The sequence below is a fragment of the Electrophorus electricus genome, chromosome 15, assembly GCF_013358815.1.
Source record: "Electrophorus electricus isolate fEleEle1 chromosome 15, fEleEle1.pri, whole genome shotgun sequence".
NCBI classification, from domain to species: domain Eukaryota; kingdom Metazoa; phylum Chordata; class Actinopteri; order Gymnotiformes; family Gymnotidae; genus Electrophorus; species Electrophorus electricus.
In genome coordinates, this window is record NC_049549.1 from 9,471,717 (window position 1) to 9,489,322 (window position 17,606).

The 17,606-nt window shown below is 42.7% G+C and overlaps 2 protein-coding genes across 5 annotated transcripts in view; both read left to right on the plus strand.

Moving 5' to 3' along the window:
* The window catches only part of LOC113581580 (endothelin-converting enzyme-like 1), a 30,285-nt gene extending 23,744 nt beyond the window's left edge, over positions 1-6,541 (plus strand). Inside the window, exons 14-19 of one of the 2 annotated variants that reach the window (XM_035534419.1) lie at positions 1,190-1,257; positions 1,598-1,722; positions 3,522-3,587; positions 3,987-4,082; positions 4,991-5,067; positions 5,236-5,335. In XM_035534419.1, coding sequence (XP_035390312.1) covers positions 1,190-1,257; positions 1,598-1,722; positions 3,522-3,587; positions 3,987-4,082; positions 4,991-5,067; positions 5,236-5,335 — 532 coding nt within the window. Of the gene's footprint in view, positions 1-1,189; positions 1,258-1,597; positions 1,723-3,521; positions 3,588-3,986; positions 4,083-4,990; positions 5,068-5,235 lie in introns of both variants that reach the window. The other variant, XM_035534420.1, reaches the window with a different exon arrangement.
* A 752-nt stretch (positions 6,542-7,293) lies between these two features.
* Positions 7,294-15,761, plus strand: cep57 (centrosomal protein 57). Of its 3 annotated transcripts, XR_003411079.2 has the most exons (11): positions 7,294-7,469; positions 8,249-8,402; positions 9,116-9,283; positions 9,493-9,614; positions 10,106-10,300; positions 10,387-10,482; positions 10,686-10,766; positions 10,857-11,086; positions 11,215-11,359; positions 11,798-12,099; positions 14,550-15,761. XR_003411079.2 is itself a non-coding variant. In XM_027016834.2 (10 exons), the coding sequence occupies exons 1-10, from the start codon at positions 7,428-7,430 to the stop codon at positions 12,008-12,010; spliced, it is 1,446 nt and encodes a 481-aa protein (XP_026872635.2). In that variant the 5' UTR covers positions 7,294-7,427; the 3' UTR covers positions 12,011-14,239. The 3 variants fall into 3 exon arrangements, 2 of the variants coding, with proteins under 2 accessions (XP_026872635.2, XP_026872636.2); XM_027016834.2 differs by lacking the exon at positions 14,550-15,761 and having other exon boundaries at positions 11,798-14,239; XM_027016835.2 differs by lacking the exon at positions 14,550-15,761 and having other exon boundaries at positions 7,420-7,503; positions 11,798-14,239.
* The last annotated feature ends 1,845 nt before the right edge of the window (positions 15,762-17,606 follow it).

The window sequence follows — 17,606 nt, forward strand, 5'->3', positions numbered from 1 at the left end:
TGTCGGTGGGTGCTGGGAGCGCCCCACCCCCGTGGGAGCACCCTGCTGTGCAGAGAACCCTCCAGAGAGGGGGATTTGTAAAACCTTATCATTTTATGTTTTATAAGTTGTACACAATTTCATTTCCATTTTCACTCGTTAAAAGTGCACACAGCTGCAGACATGCCGCTTCCAAATAGTCCACCACTCTGGTTAGGCTAAACACAATGTTTCCATGGACCCATGCAGCTGATTTTCAAGAGTCTATCATGGCTGATACATTAAACATGGCCAACTGCTGAGTTAAATGCATTTTGGTTGAATCACAAAGTGAAATAATACATAACCTTGTTGTGGCCATTTTAACTTAATTTTAATTTTAACTGCTGGATTGTTCAGATATTTATTATCTTTTGCTTTTTACTGAGATCACGTTTACAAGTCTGTGTATGTGGTTAGTGTAGTTTCTATGTGTCTCGGCTTCTCCGTATGCCCCCATACACCTCAGACCGTTTGTGGCATGTGTCACACATGTCTCATCTTCAGGCCCAGCAGGACTGTGGTCACTGTTGAAGATACACATCAGGTCCTGGAGCCTTTGGCAGTGGGTAGAACCATCTTGGGACGTCCTTATGAATTCAAACGCGACATCCCCACTTTTACACCTCCAACATTTGGCTTTTAATGCTTCAATCAGCTCTAATCATTTAGAAGACTTTGCCCTTGTGTGTGTGTGTGTGTGTGTGTGTGTGTGTGTGTGTGTGTGTGTGTGGGTGGGTGGCCTGAGAAAAACTACTTTCCTCTCTTGGTCAATGTGAGAAAGGTCCTAGACTTTTAACAATGACAAAGTTTGTGTGTGTGTGTGTGTGTGTGTGTGTGTGTGTGTGTGTGCAAGGCCATTGTGGGAATGGCTCTAATCAGAGGCTGACACTTTCTTCGTTGTATTGATCTTCCCTCACAAAAAGGAATAATAATGTGCTTGCGCACACGAACACACACACACACACACACACACACACACACACACACACATACACACACACACACACACACACACACACACACACACACACACACACACATATCTGAATATGGTACTCTGGCACCCATACCTAAAAGTTGACTAATTTTGTTCGTGAGGCACTGCACTGCCACCTAGTGCTCACAATCTAGAACTGTAACTCATTTTGTTTGTTCTGTATTGCTTTAGGTCTCTAAACTATGGGGGGATTGGAGCAATTATTGGACATGAGCTAACCCATGGCTATGATGACTGGGGTGAGACCGAATGAGACATAGTACTTGAGAACTTAATATATGTGAATAAAGCCTTCAAATGCATTGAACTGAACTGATGGAGCCAGAGAGAGAGAGAGAGAGAAAGAGATTTTTTTGATATGCACTTGCCGGATTATATTGATTGGACAGCACTGAATGAGTGCAGCTCTTTGTAAACACAGCCCATCATTTATTATTATACCAGTGGACTTCTCAGTATTTTCAGTCTAGTCCCATAGAAAAATTATGGGATTCTGTTATCAAATGGTAAGTCATTTGACAGTGTGTGTGTGTGTGTGTGTGTGTGTGTGTGTGTGTGTGTGTGTGTGTGTGCTAAAAGGTGGGCAGTATGATCGTTATGGCAACCTGAAGCAGTGGTGGACTGAGGAATCGTACAGGAAGTTCCAGAAGAAAGCAGAGTGCATCATCAAACTGTATGACAACTTTACCGTCTATAACCAGAGGGTGAGTGTTGAAAAACATAGACTCAGAGGCAGACACATGTCCATACACACACCTACACACATGCACACACACAGAGAGACACGCACACACATATCTACACACACACCTAAACACATGCACATATATGCACGTGCACACACACACAAACAGACATCAGATCCAGATGCCAGTGGGTGTTTATCTTTATTGGCAGTTGAAACCAAACTTCTGACAAACTTCACGACCTAAAAACAGCACAGCACACTAGTTATTCCTGTATAGACGCCAGCAGCTGTTCAATGGTGCGCCCCCTACATGCCTTCAGAGAAAACACAGCCTGGGCGGCTTTCTAGCCCCCCATATAATGCCGTTCACAACTAGCAGAGACAGGGAGTGTTCCACAGGGAAAGAGAGGCAGATGTACCAGGGCAGTGGCTGACTCAGGGGAAAAGAAGCTTCCCCCAGAATCTCAGTCACAATGCTTCTGCACGGTTGGCTGAATCACTGTTGCGTGTACAGTCCGGTACATACTTACTATGCGGTCCAGTCAGCCTGCTAATATTGTGTAGGCCCCCCTCTTGCCTCCAGAATAGCTCTGAACCATCGAGGCATCTGAAGATATTGGCAGCAAGTCCTGTAATTGCGAAGTGGTGCCTCCACGGATCAGACTTGCTTTTCCAGCACGTCCTACAGATGTTCGATCACACTGAGATCTGTGGAATTCTGAGGCCAAGTCAACACCTTGAACTTTTGTGACATTCCTCAAACTATTCCAGAACAATTTTTGCAGGGAATTTTGCACCCTGTGATTATCCAGCAGAACATTGCACGGAGCATCACACTGCCTTCCTCCCATGGTTCATCCTCTTCCCCACGCACACGACCATCCGCAAGATGCAAAAGAGACGCATCTCATAAGAACAGGCCGCCTTCTCCTTCATCCAGTTTGGATGCTTGCGTGCCCGTCGCGGATGCTTTCGGAGTTGGACCGATCTGCGGCCCCATACGCAGCAAGCCGCCATGCCCTGTGTGTTCTGTCACCTTTCTGTCATAGCCAACAACTTTTTCAGCAGTATGTGTATCTCTACAGTATCTCGTCTTCGGACCAGAAAGCCCAGCCTTCTTTGCCCATGTGTTGAGTCTTGGGCACCCATGACCCTCTTTCCACCTCACTGGTTGTCCCCACTGAATGCCAGGAACATCCCACAAGACCTCTGACCCAGTCTGACCCAAAGGTCTCTGACCCAGTGGTCTCTGACCCAATCTGACCCAAAGGTCTCTGACCCAGTCTGACCCAGTGGTCTCTGACACAATCTGACCCAGAGGTCTCTGACCCAGCCTGACCCAGTGGTCTCTGAGCCAGCCTGACCCAGTGGTCCCTGACCCAATCTGACCCAGTGGTCTCTGACCCAGTCTGACCCAGAGGTCTCTGACCCAATCTGACCCAGTGGTCTAGCCATCACTGTCTGGGCCTTGTCAAAATCCTTAAACCTGCCCATTTTTCCTGCTTCCAGCACATTCAACTTCAAGAACTGATTGTTCGCTTTCTGTCTTATATATTCCGCCCCTTGACAGGTACCATTGTAATGACAGATGCAATGTTATTCACCTCACCTCTCAGTGGGTTTAAAGTTGTAGCTGATCGGCGTATACGCGTATCACATGTTTTTGAACATGTATGATTCAAGCTAGTCCGTCAGTTTTGAGTAAAGTAATTAAAAAATTATTTAGAAGACTGCGTGGATATACAGCATTTGCATTCGTGAGTGTGTGTACACATGCATGCGCTTGTGTGGATGTGGGTGTGCATGTGTGCGCAGGTAAATGGACGTCTCACTCTTGGCGAGAACATTGCTGATCTCGGGGGCCTGAAACTCTCCTACTATGTAAGCCACAATCTACCTGTCAGTCAATCAACATGATAGGACATTAGAACTCCTGCTGCCATGGCAACTGGCCTGACCTCTCATTATTGCTGACCGCCACACCCCTCCCCTGTTGTTTTCTCTCTATCTTTTCCTGCTGCTCACATCTTTCCATTCTATTCCTTCCTCTGTAGTTAGACCTAAAGCCAGTTGTTCCTAAATATTCTGGATTTTTATATACAAAAATATCATGCGTTGGCAAGTCTTTCTTTCTTCTGTTCTTCCTAAACTCCTATTTGACTGCCTTTCAATTATTTCCTCTTTTTTCCCCTTTTCTTCCTTCTTCCTCTCTTCCTCTCTCTCTCTTTCTCTCTCGCTCCCTCATGCTGTCTGTCTGTCTGTCTGTCTCTGTTTCTGCAGGCCTATCAGAAGTGGATCAGAGAACATGGTCCAGAGAGACCTCTCCCAGGCCTCAAATACACACATGAGCAGCTGTTGTTCATAGCGTTTGCCCAGGTACTGACGGACCTCACAGACATGCCTCCTCATTATTTATGTCATGTGACAAACCAAGGACCCACGGGCCAACAGGTCATAACCTTTACGGAGCTTTTCGGGGGCAGGTGATTGGTTTTAGGACTTAGATGATTTGTCTTTGGCCTTTGGTTTTTGGCTGTTGATTTTAAGGGAATGGTTTACGGGGGTTGGATTGGTTTTAGAAGATTGGTTGCATTTGATGTGTTCTCTGTTTGCGTGAGTCCGGTAGAACCAGCCTTCGTCACTTTATAGAGTGCTTTTGGGTGGCAACCATTTCTCTGTCACCTGTAGCCAGAACGATTTATTCTTGGCAGAAGAAAAAAAAAGTTTACTGTAATACATTTAAGCGCTTTGGGAGTACTATGGGTAGGGAGGGAGGAAGACTATGAGTAGGGAGGAAGATTACAGGAACGGCACCATCTCCTTTTTTTCTCAACAGAAATGGAAGAATAAAGCATAAATAAGCCAAAGGACAGCTGGATACTGAATCAGAAGCTTTCTCGCCATGCTTTTCTGTTGACCTTTTTTAGTATGCAAGCGTGAGGCTAACAACACTCAGCCACGCCCCCTCTGTTACAGCTACGCGCCCCTTTCACTCAATTGCATTTCTGAGCAGATATGCTTTATTGTTTTGGAATGAATGCAGTTTTATGTTGTGTCCATTTATTGTGTCCATTTATGTTTTTGTTAAATTTTGGAGCAATATGCTGAACTGTGGTTTTACCTGCTTAGATGTATTCACAGATAAACATCTTTGGAGTGGCTTCACTGTCTGTCTGTTGGGGGGTGTCGGATATCTAGGAAGTTGCAGGGAATTTTAGAGCATTAAACAAGTTTTATGGATTATTGCTAGTGATTGACATGTGTGTCCTCCATTATCGTAACAGAATTGGTGCATGAAGAGGCGGTCCCAGTCCATATACCTTCAGCTGCTGACTGACAAACATGCCCCAGAACACTACAGGTAAAAATGCACATAGATGTTCTCACAAACACACACGCATATATGTGTATTCACACATGTGTATACAGAGGCACTCACTCTCTCCACTGTGTATACTAAATGATACATTCATAATTTTAACCAAACGTAATTGATTTTGTATGTTTTTATATTGTTCAATCTCTACAGAGTTATCGGCAGCGTATCTCAGTTTGATGAGTTTGGTCGCGTATTCCATTGTCCGAAGGGCTCACCTATGCATCCTGTCAACAAATGTTCCGTCTGGTAACGTGACCTGTGCTGCTGAACTTTGACCTTTCTTCACCTGCCCTACTTTATTTGTCTGTCTTTGGTATTGCTGCTGCAAACAGGAGGAACCCAGAAGTTACCAAGCAACCATGGAACCAGAGTTCCATCTGTCATTCTTCTCTGCCCTAACAGCCTATCACTGAGCTCAAAGAGAAAAACAAGTTGCAACAAACCCTTCTCCCACAAGAACTCGACCTTCAGTCTTTACTTTAATTAACAGTCCTTACTGCCATTCCAATTCATCTTCACTTATACAGAACTGAGTACCCATGAGCCTTCACTCCCTTTCTGTATCTCTAATATCTGTTCTTCAGCAATGCTTTTTATATACATGATCAGCACATAAGCTTGAATATTATTTTTTCTATATTAAATGTATTGAAGAATAGTTTCAAATTTATTTATTTTTGTATCTGAATACATAACATTCATTGATTAATGTGCTCTGAATGAGGCTATGGTCATGGTTGCATGCAGGGTCTTGTCATTGTGTGGTTTCTGAACATTAAGAAGTAGCTTGTTATTGTCTTAGTTTCCATAAATTATGTGTGTGCACATGCAAGCGCGCGCACATGTTTGTGTATTTTTTTCACGAAACATTTCTTTCAGCTAAATTTCATATAGGCAAGCAGCAAACAAAACTCCCAAAATTATAACAACCCTTGAAACTCTTATCAAAAATGTACCTTATTAATTGTAAACAATTCCCTCCATGAGTAGATATTTGCATTATGAGTGCAATGCAGCTTATAGTTTTGTAAGATATATTAAAATACTTTTTGAAATTAACCAAAAGGTTTTTGCGTGTCAACCGTCAGTTGTAAAAATGCAGCAATCTGGTGCCCTCTCCTGGCTCAGTGTGAAACTGCAGGCTGTCAAACTCCTTACCTGTATGTCAAGTTTTGTCTTGGCCTTGTCTGGATTTGGTCAAATTGTATGTGTGCGTAATTATAAGTGGGATTTATATCCATATGTTGAACGGACAAACATTTTACGCAGGACCTTGGAACGATGTAAGTTGAACTCAAGGGACCGAGGCTGTTCTATTACCAGCCTGGCCTGTATTCCAATAGCATTCCAAACTTTCCTGGTTGCTTAACAGAATATAATAAAAAACAGTAGAAGTCGGGTTAAGTTGGAACATCATGAAATGCAAATCCCAGTATTCCTTGGATAAAAGACAGACTTTGTGATTTCTTTGTTGTAACATGATCAGCATAAGGGCATGCGTGAGTGTCTTATATGATCTGAGAGTCTTATATAATCTGATCTTGATTCAAGATTTTCTGTTTCCAGGCATTCAGAATATTAAGAAAATGAAAAATAAACTGTATTATGTCAACCATATATATATATATATATATATATATATATATATATATATATATAATATATATATATATATATATATATATATATATATATATATATATAGTCTTATATGTTCAAGACAAGCATATCACAAATTTATTATTATGATGAAATGTTTAATTTTCTATAACTGTCTACCTGTGGGGCAAAAAAAAACCTTTGTAAAGAGTATATGAGAAAGAAAACTTTTAAATGTATCTGTCTTAAAAAGCATGTTTCTCACTAAAAAGTTAAACCCGTCATAAAAACGTTAAAACTACACATCTTCAGGACAACAGTACCCAGGATTCTGGAGGAACGCTGGACTTGCTGAAGTTTGTTAATGTTTTCAATAAACAAATAAGGGTCATAGTAGTCTTGGTGTAGTATGTGCGTCTTCCAGTTACTGTTAATATTAATTGTTATAGCAATTAGTTTTCGTAGTTATTAATACTATATTATATAATAATAATAATAATTATTATTATTATTATTTTCATTTTCCATTAGCGATCATAAATGTAAGTTTATGTTTATGACTTTTATTTTAAAACGTGTCCTGAGCGACGCTATTGTTGGTGCTGACCTCACATGTTTTACGCGGGATGAGATTTAGTTTCCTCTTTTTGCAGACCAGTTAGTTAATATATTTAGGAAATTTCTAAAATGTAAATACTTTGCAATAATACTTTAAGACCTCTGGACCATATTGTCCACAATTAATGGATACAACGCCTAAATCATCGGTCGCAGAGCGCGATAAGGTATCTACGCTTACCAGTGTCATCAACACCTTAGGTTAGCTAGCTTTACTTCCTAGCTAACCTAGTTAGCTTAGCTATCTTGGGTCGCTGTGGCTACTACGCGCTTGGCAACATAATCTAGCTAGATATTAGCTTAGCCAGATAGCTTAGCTTCCACAACACTTCCCCAGTCACTTCGGACCTGTTCGTATCATTCCCTTGTATCCTGTTTTCAGTTCCGTACTACTCAAAAACAGTTAGCTGTGTATTTTCTTTTGTTATAGAGTGGCTCCATTAGAATAAAATTAGCTTGGAGAAGGAGGGGGGGGGGGGGGAAGAGTCTGGTAAAAAGGTGAGCAGCGGAGCGTGTACGAAGTAGTAAATGGTGGATTGTTATGGTGAAACCTGCAAGTGCGAACACTGGCTAATGTTAGCAGCGTTGATCTGCAAATGTCCGTTATGGGTTTTAAACAAGCTAGCTTAACTTTGTCAAAGTTTGCTGAGGAGAATTGATGTTTTGGCGCTGATCTATAAATATTCGTCTCCCTTTTTTTGTTTAGAATGTGAGAATGGATAACGTTAAACGAATAAGTGTTATGAACACCTTTTTTAGACTGTCAAGTGTTATTCAAAGCTAATTTTCCGGCTGTAATCTGTCGGATTTGTAGGAGGTTGTGTAAAAAAAAAATGTAGTGCATTAATATGTAATGACTGCAGCGTATTGTATCTTTAAGAAGTCAGAACCAATGAACCAATTCCCTGAGATGTAAATGCCTTTATCTGCACAATCTTGTCTACAGGAGGTGGTCACGGTACCCTCTAGAAACGGGGTGATGTCTGACACTGCATCCCTGACCTCCTATGCTGACTACCCTGTTGGTCAACCCTTCATCAACACCAACGTAATACAGTCAACAAGACCCATTAAAGCTTTTCCAGAGAGCAGCAGTGGAGGTAACACATGCCCACCCTCCTCCACCCACAGCTTTCAAAGCTGTGCGCTCAGTGGTAGTGTCAATGCACACACATAGAGACAGACCTGTGCATACTCTGGTTTGTCGTAGCATTTCCCATGGTAGCCACCGGTGACACCTGATAGTGCTGACACACTTAGCTGCTCCGCTATAGCTCGAGCTCTCCCCTTCCGAATGATGGAGGGTTTATTGGGGGGGTGCAAGGCAGGGATATGATAAATAGAAGGTGAATCCTGTGTCCTCTGTAAGATCACTTAATTATTTAAACCTGAGTCTGTACTGCATGCACGCGAGTGAGGTTTGAACCCATGCCTGTTAGCCAAGCTTCATTGGTGTCAGAGATCTGGGGTGGGGAATGGGATGCCACGATTAATCGAGTCCAAATCAAAATTGTGATTAGCAAATCACAAAAGATCCGGTTTAGGATGTACATTATGCAAGTGCATCTGACCAAGGGTTTATACCACTAATGAAGTGTACAGCTGAGGCAGAGGTGCAGCAAAAGGTGAGGTCACCCTGATCAGTGCGCCTCACTGGCAGGCCCAATGCTGATATATCGCTACATTGTTTATTAGAGGGAGGATGACAAAAATTAAAAAAAGTTTAAAATTTTATGGTAAAGTGAATTTGTACTAAAATTACTGATTGTGCATGGCTGTGTGTGTGTGTGTGTGTGTGTGTGTGTGTGTGTAGCAATCCTCTCTGCTCTGAAGAACCTGCAGGAGAAGATTCGCAGGCTGGAGCTAGAGCGGGCTCAGGCGGAGCAGAACCTCTGGAAACTCTCAAGAGAAACGTCTGGTGCACAGAGCGCTCTGGACAGAGGGCATGAGAGCTGTAAAGCAGCGGCACCCAAGAACCAAGGTTAGACTGCCATCTAGAGGGTGCTTTGGTCAACTGCAGCATGCCCATCTTTGGTTTGGCTGAAGATATGACACTTTTCTTTCTTCATTGTTCTTCTAGGTCTCTCTCATCAAGCATGTGTGTGTGCCCATGAGCATGTGTATGTGTGTGTGTACTAGCATATTTGTGTTAAAAACCAAATGTGTGTGTGTGCGTGCGCGTGTGTGTAGAGCTAGTTTCCCAGTTGGCGGCAGCAGAGGCGAAGTGTAACCTGTTGGAGAAGCAGCTGGACTACATGAAGAAGTTGGTGAGGAACACTGAGTCTGACCGCACTGCTGTGCTTAAACATCAGGTTAGTATGCATACACCCATGCAAGCTCTTTCCAGCTTGACTGTTGGCTGCCCCCCACGGGTTAATACTGAGCACCATTGCATTTTACTTTTAGTGGAGCGTCCACTCTTGCTCCTGAAGCCACAGCCTGTAGTGTTTGGGATGTTTGTGAGCTCGTCCACTACAGCATTTAGGGTTTGGGATGTTTGTGAGCTTGTCCACTACAGCCTGTGGGGTTTGGGATGTGTGTAAGCTCGTCCACTACAGCCTGTAGGGTTTGGGATGTTTGTGAGCTTGTCCACTACAGCATTTAGGGTTTGGGATGTTTGTGAGCTTGTCCACTACAGCCTGTGGGGTTTGGGATGTGTGTAAGCTCGTCCACTACAGCCTGTAGGGTTTGGGATGTTTGTGAGCTCATCCACTACAGCCTGTGGGGTTTGGGATGTGTGTAAGCTCGTCCACTTTTTGGGATCTATACGAGCCTGTAGTATCTGGTGTTTGACCTTGCCCAGGTGTGCGTGCGGGATTCGGACACGGCCGACGCATTGGACGTGCGGCTGAAGCTGGAGAAGCTGGACATGCTGGAGCAGGAATACCGGCGTCTAACACACACGCAGAACATGGCCGAGGTGAAGATCCGTGAGCTGGAGCGGAAACTGCAGGAGGAGGAGCACCAGAGGAAACTCGTACAGGACAGAGCTGCTCAGGTGGAGCAGTCTTCTGACTTTGATGGCTTAGGCTTAGATCATTACAGCTGTAATATTTCCTCTTATCTTCATTGGTTATGCTTCAGTTACAGACAGGTCTTGAAGCCAATCGTATCCTTATTCAGTCAGTATCCCCCTGCCCACCCAAAACATCAAAGGCGAAGAAGAGACTTGTCTCAAAGGTAACAAAAGCTAAAATAATATCTGCTATACTGGTGGCAGCTGGACTGTCTATTTTGTCTGATATTATTGTTGGTTTCCTAAAGGAATATTCCAGCAGATTTCCACCCAATTTCCATGTGCTGCAGCTCGCCTTAAGCTGTGGGTTCGTGTGTTGAAGCAGGGGCAGCTGTGGGTTTATATCTTCTCTGTTCCCCAATTCCAGAAGTCCTTGGCGCAACAACCCTCTTACGCACAGCCGCATTACAGACTGAGTTTGGGGGATGTACCTTTCGTTGCTGGAATGGTATGGCTGTAACTAAGACACACAACCACACACTTCAGTAATACAGCAGTTATGCACACACATTTATTCCCCCCCTCCCTCTGTCTCCAGTCAACCGGGGCGAGTCACTCTGTCCGTGCTAATGTCCAGCATGTTCTTCACCTCCTAAAGCAGCATAACCGCCAGCTCTGTAACGACCGCGTACTTGGGAACACGCCCTTGGCCAGCATGGGCGGGCCATCTGAGCATCACTCAAGTAGTAGTAGCTCCTCCTCTTCCTGTAGTGAAGAGCTCTCTGACCTGCTGCTGGCCTTGCAAGATGAGTTTGGGCACATGAGCTTGTAAGTGTGCGTCTGTGCATGCGTTTCTGCATGCAGGGATGCTTTATGACGGTTTAAGTCTATAGATCACATGAAATGTGTGTGTGTGTGTGTGTGTGTGTGTGTGTGTGTGTGTGTGTGTGTGTCAGCGAGCACCAGGAGCTGGCTAAACAGATCCAGCAGTGCCGGTCAGATAGACTTCGGCAGGATCTGGAGAGAGAGATGGAGACCCTGGTGAAGAAAATGGAAGCGAAAGGAGAACAGATCGCTAAAGTCCGACGCCACCAAACTGTGGTTAGTGTCCCTTTACCTGAGTGTACTAATTATTAATCAGACTTTTCTGGGTACTTGAAGCAAAAGTAGAACCAAAAGTAGGTTTGTTTGTTTTTTGTTTTTTTTGGACATCGTGGTAAGCTAGTATTACATTAGTTCCTCTAAAAAGAAAATCTCTTTGTGACTGTCCTGCATCTAAACATGTCAGCATGCTTTGGCTGTGTTAACCAATGAAGAAATTCAGTTCTGTCTGTCCATCAATTATTGTGTATGTGAATACAGCCCATAGAAAGGTAGGCTAAGTGCTAAGCATGCAACTTGTAACCTTGATTACAGTGACTTTAATTTGTTCTAATATTTTTCCCTTAAACATTCCCTAAACAAACCTTTTAAAAAAGTCCCTAAAAGCAACACTTAGATTTTTTTTATCGTACTTTTAATATCAACTCTCTCTCTCAGATGGAGAAACTAAAGAAGCAGTCTCGTCAACGAAGTCCGCGTCATGGCGAAGTGGCGGCCACAACGACAGTCGGCACCCGCGGCTGTTCGGCCCGACCCGTGAGGGTGAAGTCCCGACCGGGAGAACGCAGCAAAGACAGTCTCCGTCTGCTGCAAGACATGCGCTCGCTCCAGACGTCCCTGCGTGCGGATCAACTCTCCTGGGATTACTAACGGTGTAGGCAGGGAGCCTGCACCAGACTAGATTAGACCAGATTGGACTGGTCTGATCTTGTTCAACTCCAGATTGGAGAATTTACCAGGTGTAGTTCATCCAGGACCACTACGAGACTCTGATGCTCAAAGCACGGGGCTGGTTTCTCTGATGTTGTCAGGTTGTATGTTGGTTTCTGTAACAGTCCTGGCTATTCTGTCAACTAATTTCAGGACATCCAATACTGATGAATATACGATATTCAAATTATTTCCCAACACTAAGAATGAAACAAGATTAATCACAAGATCAAGTGCACTGACTGCAACTCGAGTTCTGGACATACTTGAGTATTGACTGGCTTTAAATGTTTAAGACCACTTTGAGACCATGTTAACCAGTTCTGACCCACACCACCAATTTAACATGTGCAAAAATGGTCACATGGTCTTTCTTTAAAGAACCACGGTTTGCTTGTTCCTGTCATGAAGCCAGTCAGCAGAAGAGAACTGACCAAAACAACGGACCAAAACCGTGTCTTCTTCTGATCGGTGTCCTTGTAAAAAAAATAAATAAATAAATAAAACAGTGGTGACAGAAGAACTGTGCAGATAGCCAGTGATTGTGTACAGAGACCCTTTCCAGTCAGAGCACCATGTAAGAATGAATGCATTAATTGTGATTGTTGGCATTCTTAAAATCAAGTTTCTAACACAGTGGTTTGTGGTGAACCTGTCTATTATGGGCTAAACAAAATCAGATTAAATTAGTTAATTGGATTGCGTGTTGTCTCTGGCCTGGACTCCGTGTCGGTGCTGATTGGTCCAGGCCCTTTAAACGCCTTTACTTTGGAACAGTGCGCAAGTGTTGAGGAAGCTGCAGGAGTTTGTTAGTAGCATTGCTGTGACTGACTTGGGTAGAGTAGATGGCTGGAGTTTGGATTTGGTTTGCTCTCTTAATCTAGGGGCTGATGTTCCTCTCTGAAGTATGTAAAAATCCTTTACAATGCATAGTGTGACACGGAGTCATTTTGACATGGAAATTATGAATTATTGCAGCATCGGTCTGTGGCACAAAGTGAGCTGCCAGGAATAAAGGCTGTTACCGTGCTAGCAGGAAGCCTGTGCAGGAGGGTGGAGATTGCTGACTTAACCTTTAATCTCAGGTGCTTGGAGAGGTGCACTCCTTCACAGTGCTTCATTTTACTTTGTGAGTTTTATGAAATTCACAGTAATAGAGCAAAAAGACCAAAAAGGTGAACATGTTAAATAATGTGCAGCCGACAAAATCACCTGGACCTTTATTTAAACAGCAAAGAGAAGACACGTGTTGGGCTGTAGTTTTGCCTTGAAACTACCTGCTGATGGGGTTGGAGAGGTGTGTGTGTGAGACGTTGCTTTGTGCACCACATTTTTAAACTTTTTTTTCTTTTCCTTTTCAATCATTTTAAAATAAAGTATTTATTTTTGCGTTTAAAAAGTTTATCTGAATCTTGAATGAAAACAACACACACAGCAGCCATTTTAGGAAATTTATTTGGATAAAAAGTGAAATTGTTCTCCTCAGTGATCATAACTGGCCTTTTCCCATTTGCATTGACTGGATTAATGAAAGACACAAGCCAGCCTGTACAATATGTACACAGATACTGCATCTGAGTTTACATATGAGGCCACATCAACCATCAAAAGCAACACTTCACCCTACTACAGAAGAGACATAAAGGAACACTTCAATCCTATTTTAACCCCAGTGCTTTAAGTGGATTGATGTGTTCTTTTTAGTATAATTATTACTCTCTCACTTTGGACTGTTTGGGTATAAAATGTTGATCAAGGGGTCATACAGAGTAACATTTTTCACCATTTGTTTTTCCTTTTTTAATACGAATAATAAAGTAACAATAACGCTGTTACTAGACTTTGAATTGGACAATACCAAAGTGATTCCTAAACTGTTATTTGTCATGTTTTCATTTTTTAATCAAAATTATTCATGTCCAGAACTGGGCCAAAGGCCTCAGAGTCACTAAGACTAGGAAAAATACCACCAATAGTAAAGAAAGACAAACACTGTTTCATATTGTCATTTTAAATAGATAAAATAACTTTTGCTTTTATCTTTTAATTACATAGAATAGAGAAATGTTTCTTTAAATTCCTATTTACATCATGAACTCATGGCTCAGAGAAAGAATTGATTTCTCCTAAGTTAATGGGGTTGGCACAAGAGAAAAGATTGTAACTGAAGAAGAAAAAAAAGACCAAAGCAAAACATTTCATTGCCACCTACGGATACAAATACCAGAAAACATTCATTAAAATATGTGTAAAAAGGAATAATTTAAAAACACATTATTTACACATTGTGACATGTTCAAACTCAGTACTGTAGGAACGGCATATTGCACAAGAGATCGAAGGCAGGAAAGTGTAATAATGTTCAAAAATTTAAAATACAGCATGAAGAAATGTACAGAAAACACCAAGAAAGCATCGGAACAAAACTTCAAGTCACCTGCCAGAATTTACAATTTACTTTCTTTCTTTTTTTCCACAGAGCTACCTGGATGGAACTCAATACAGCAGAAATCAATAAAGAAAATGCCAGAAAACTCATGGCAGAAACTGCTAGGACTCCTGCAGAGAAGAGTCGCGCAGTCTGAAGGCTTGGCAATCCCGAAATGTATCACCAGAAAAACTGATCACATGACTGGTGTTAATTCAGAGCACTATTTAAGCCTCACCTTGAACTAAATACCAACAGGCGTCCCCTCTCATACTGAAGGGTCACCACAGTCCCAGCGTACGTGTAGCGTGTTTCTGCAGTAAAACAAGCTTTGGGTTATGGGTCGGACTTTTCTAAGGCCGTAGAAGGAAAGGGTACGTTTTTGGGCCACGTGTTCTGCCTGTAGATGTCGTGGCCTGATTCTTATGTGGGTGATGGTGGTCTGTTGTATGTGGGTGTCCTGACTGTCATGTCAGCAGTCGGAAGGGTGTGCTCGGGTCCTGCTAGTGTGCCACTGCTAGTGTGCTCTCGTCCTGCATGCTACGGCTGCCTTCGGTATCCAGTGCAGCTAAACTATCAGGAAGCCCTAACACTGCAGATTAGTATACTGTTTTTGAATATGCAGATTATGGACAGCCTAATGTCTGCCTAATAAAAATGGCATATTAAGTCTTTCATATATGTAATGATTTTTTTTTTTTCTAAACATACTGAAGCTAATTATTAAGCAAATTGATTTATTATAACCTGGCAGTTTGACTGAAAACGAATGAGACAGACTAAAATCACACATCTAAACTTATCTCTAGGACAGCCATGACAAATTCCAGTCCTTGAGATCTATGGCCCTGCAGAGTTAATCCAGAGTTAATCCGGTCCTGGAGATCTATGGCCCTGCAGAGTTAAACTAACACACGAACTACCACACTGGATCCACTTCATTAAAGCTTTCAATAGCACCTACACATGTGTGTTAAGGTGTGTTGAAGATAAATCCGCAGGACTGGAGATGGGTACCTCTGCCATAGCGGACGGGCCTAACAGCGAACGTTAGCGAACCCATATGGGTTGGATTATAGATTAATTACTGTTAGCTAACATATAATCCCATTTTAACTGCAATGTCCTGCATAATCTCAGTCTTCTGTTACATTCACTCTCTCTCTCTCTCTCTCTCTCTCTCTCTGTGGGCCTCCTGTATCATGTTTGGCAAATATATTTACTTTCACACCTGTGCAAATAAGTCTGAACACACTGCAAACATACATATTATATATATATTATATATATATATATATATATATATATATATATATATATATATATATATATATATATATATATATATATATATATATATATTTCATACAGTGTATCTTTTTCTTCTTTACAGCCGCTCAGCAAGGCAACACGTACTCGGTAAGGCAATTCCATGTTTATACATGTTCTGCCAGCCTGAGAAAGGAACCTCTTCACAAGCCTCACAGGGCCTGCTAGCCCTTGCACATCATGTACAGACATTATGTACACATTATCATAACGCCTCTGCAAAGTGAACGCAACATTCCCCACATTCTGTCCGGTTGCCAGGTACTGCGAAATCCCGCGAGCAGAGTGAAGCTGGTCATGCTTTTTGGGTTAATTGCAACGAACACTTAGCGAGACATCGGTGGGGGAGCTGCTGATGTTACGCCAGTTAAGACGTCTCGTGCTTCCGACAAACCTTTAATTCAAGCAGTTTTGGACTCTGTAGTATGTTAGTCACAGCAAGTCCTGTAAAGGGTTTTCATGCCAGAATCTGAAGGAGGTCTTCAGAATGGTCTGAGCTGGGTCACGTGGTACGAGAAACATATCACCGTCGCATATTTTTGGTTGCAGGAGAATGATTTTGGCCATAAGCCAACACACTTTAATTTTTGGATCTGAAGAATTGTGAATTATGAGTCTGAGATTGTTATGGTTAAAATTAAGATATCACACAACATGGAGGCCAAACACAACGTAGATTAACACTTGCATCAGGCATAATTAATTTGGTTCCTAGCAACAGAGCAAGGAGAGTTCAAACATTTAAGCTAAATAAAAACATCAAAGCTTTCAGTAATACACATGTAAACTTACGATAACGCATGGTGATGCATAGTTGCCTTGCATAGGACAGATGCTGTTACTGTTGCATTAGTGTCAGAGGTGTTAAAGTTAAAATCCTAACCTGTGCCACCCAGATGGTTGCGCTAATGAGTTGTGCCTGCTGGCTTCAGCTGTTCAGCCAAACCCCTTTACAAATCCCTGGCAAGAACTTTCTAAACCTGCAGCGTTCATGTCTGATTAGTGCAACTCAGAGCTTGTGGGGGGGGTTGTTTTTTCTGTTTCTTCAGATCCAACATAGATACAGCCTCCAGCATCTCATAATATGGATGAGAATAAATGGGTGAGAATGAAAGCCAATCTGTACCAGGACCAAGTTGTGAGCAGAGGGATCCGTCGCGCAGGCCCCAGGGCTCCGGGCCTGGCTGCCAAAACAGAGCCTGAGACAGAACGAGGCTGAAGCTGACGGCATTTCGATTTGAGCAGAGGGTCCAGCTACTGGCGCGCTGAGGGGCTCGGTCAACAGTTCAGCCTGAGGTTCGTTGCAACTGACCCAACGAGTGTCACGGAGGCGCTGGTGTTTTAGTGGAAAGATGTACAGACCAAAAGAAACCAAACGCAAAGGGGAACTGGGCTAAAGAGGAGACACGTCTGAACATCCTTCCTGGGGAATGACATGATGAAAACCATTCCGCTGTAGCACGTGTAGCTACAACAATATAAATACAGAAAATCAACAAAAGACTATAACCCCCTAAATGAACCTTAGCTTTATCTATGTCTGAATGCCTGGTAGGAATGAGGTAAGCTATAGGCTTCTGATCGACTCCAGTAGCTTGATTGTCATAATTTTCCATAAATCACAAAGGGGGAAACTACAGCTGCAGATGTTGCCTGACGGACTGCTAGTGCATTCGCAGGTACAGCTGAACAGCTAGCGTGAAACAGTTACATAGCTGCTTATTAGAAGAAACATTTGGGCTAATATTTATAAACCCCCCCCCCCCCCCCCCCCCCCCA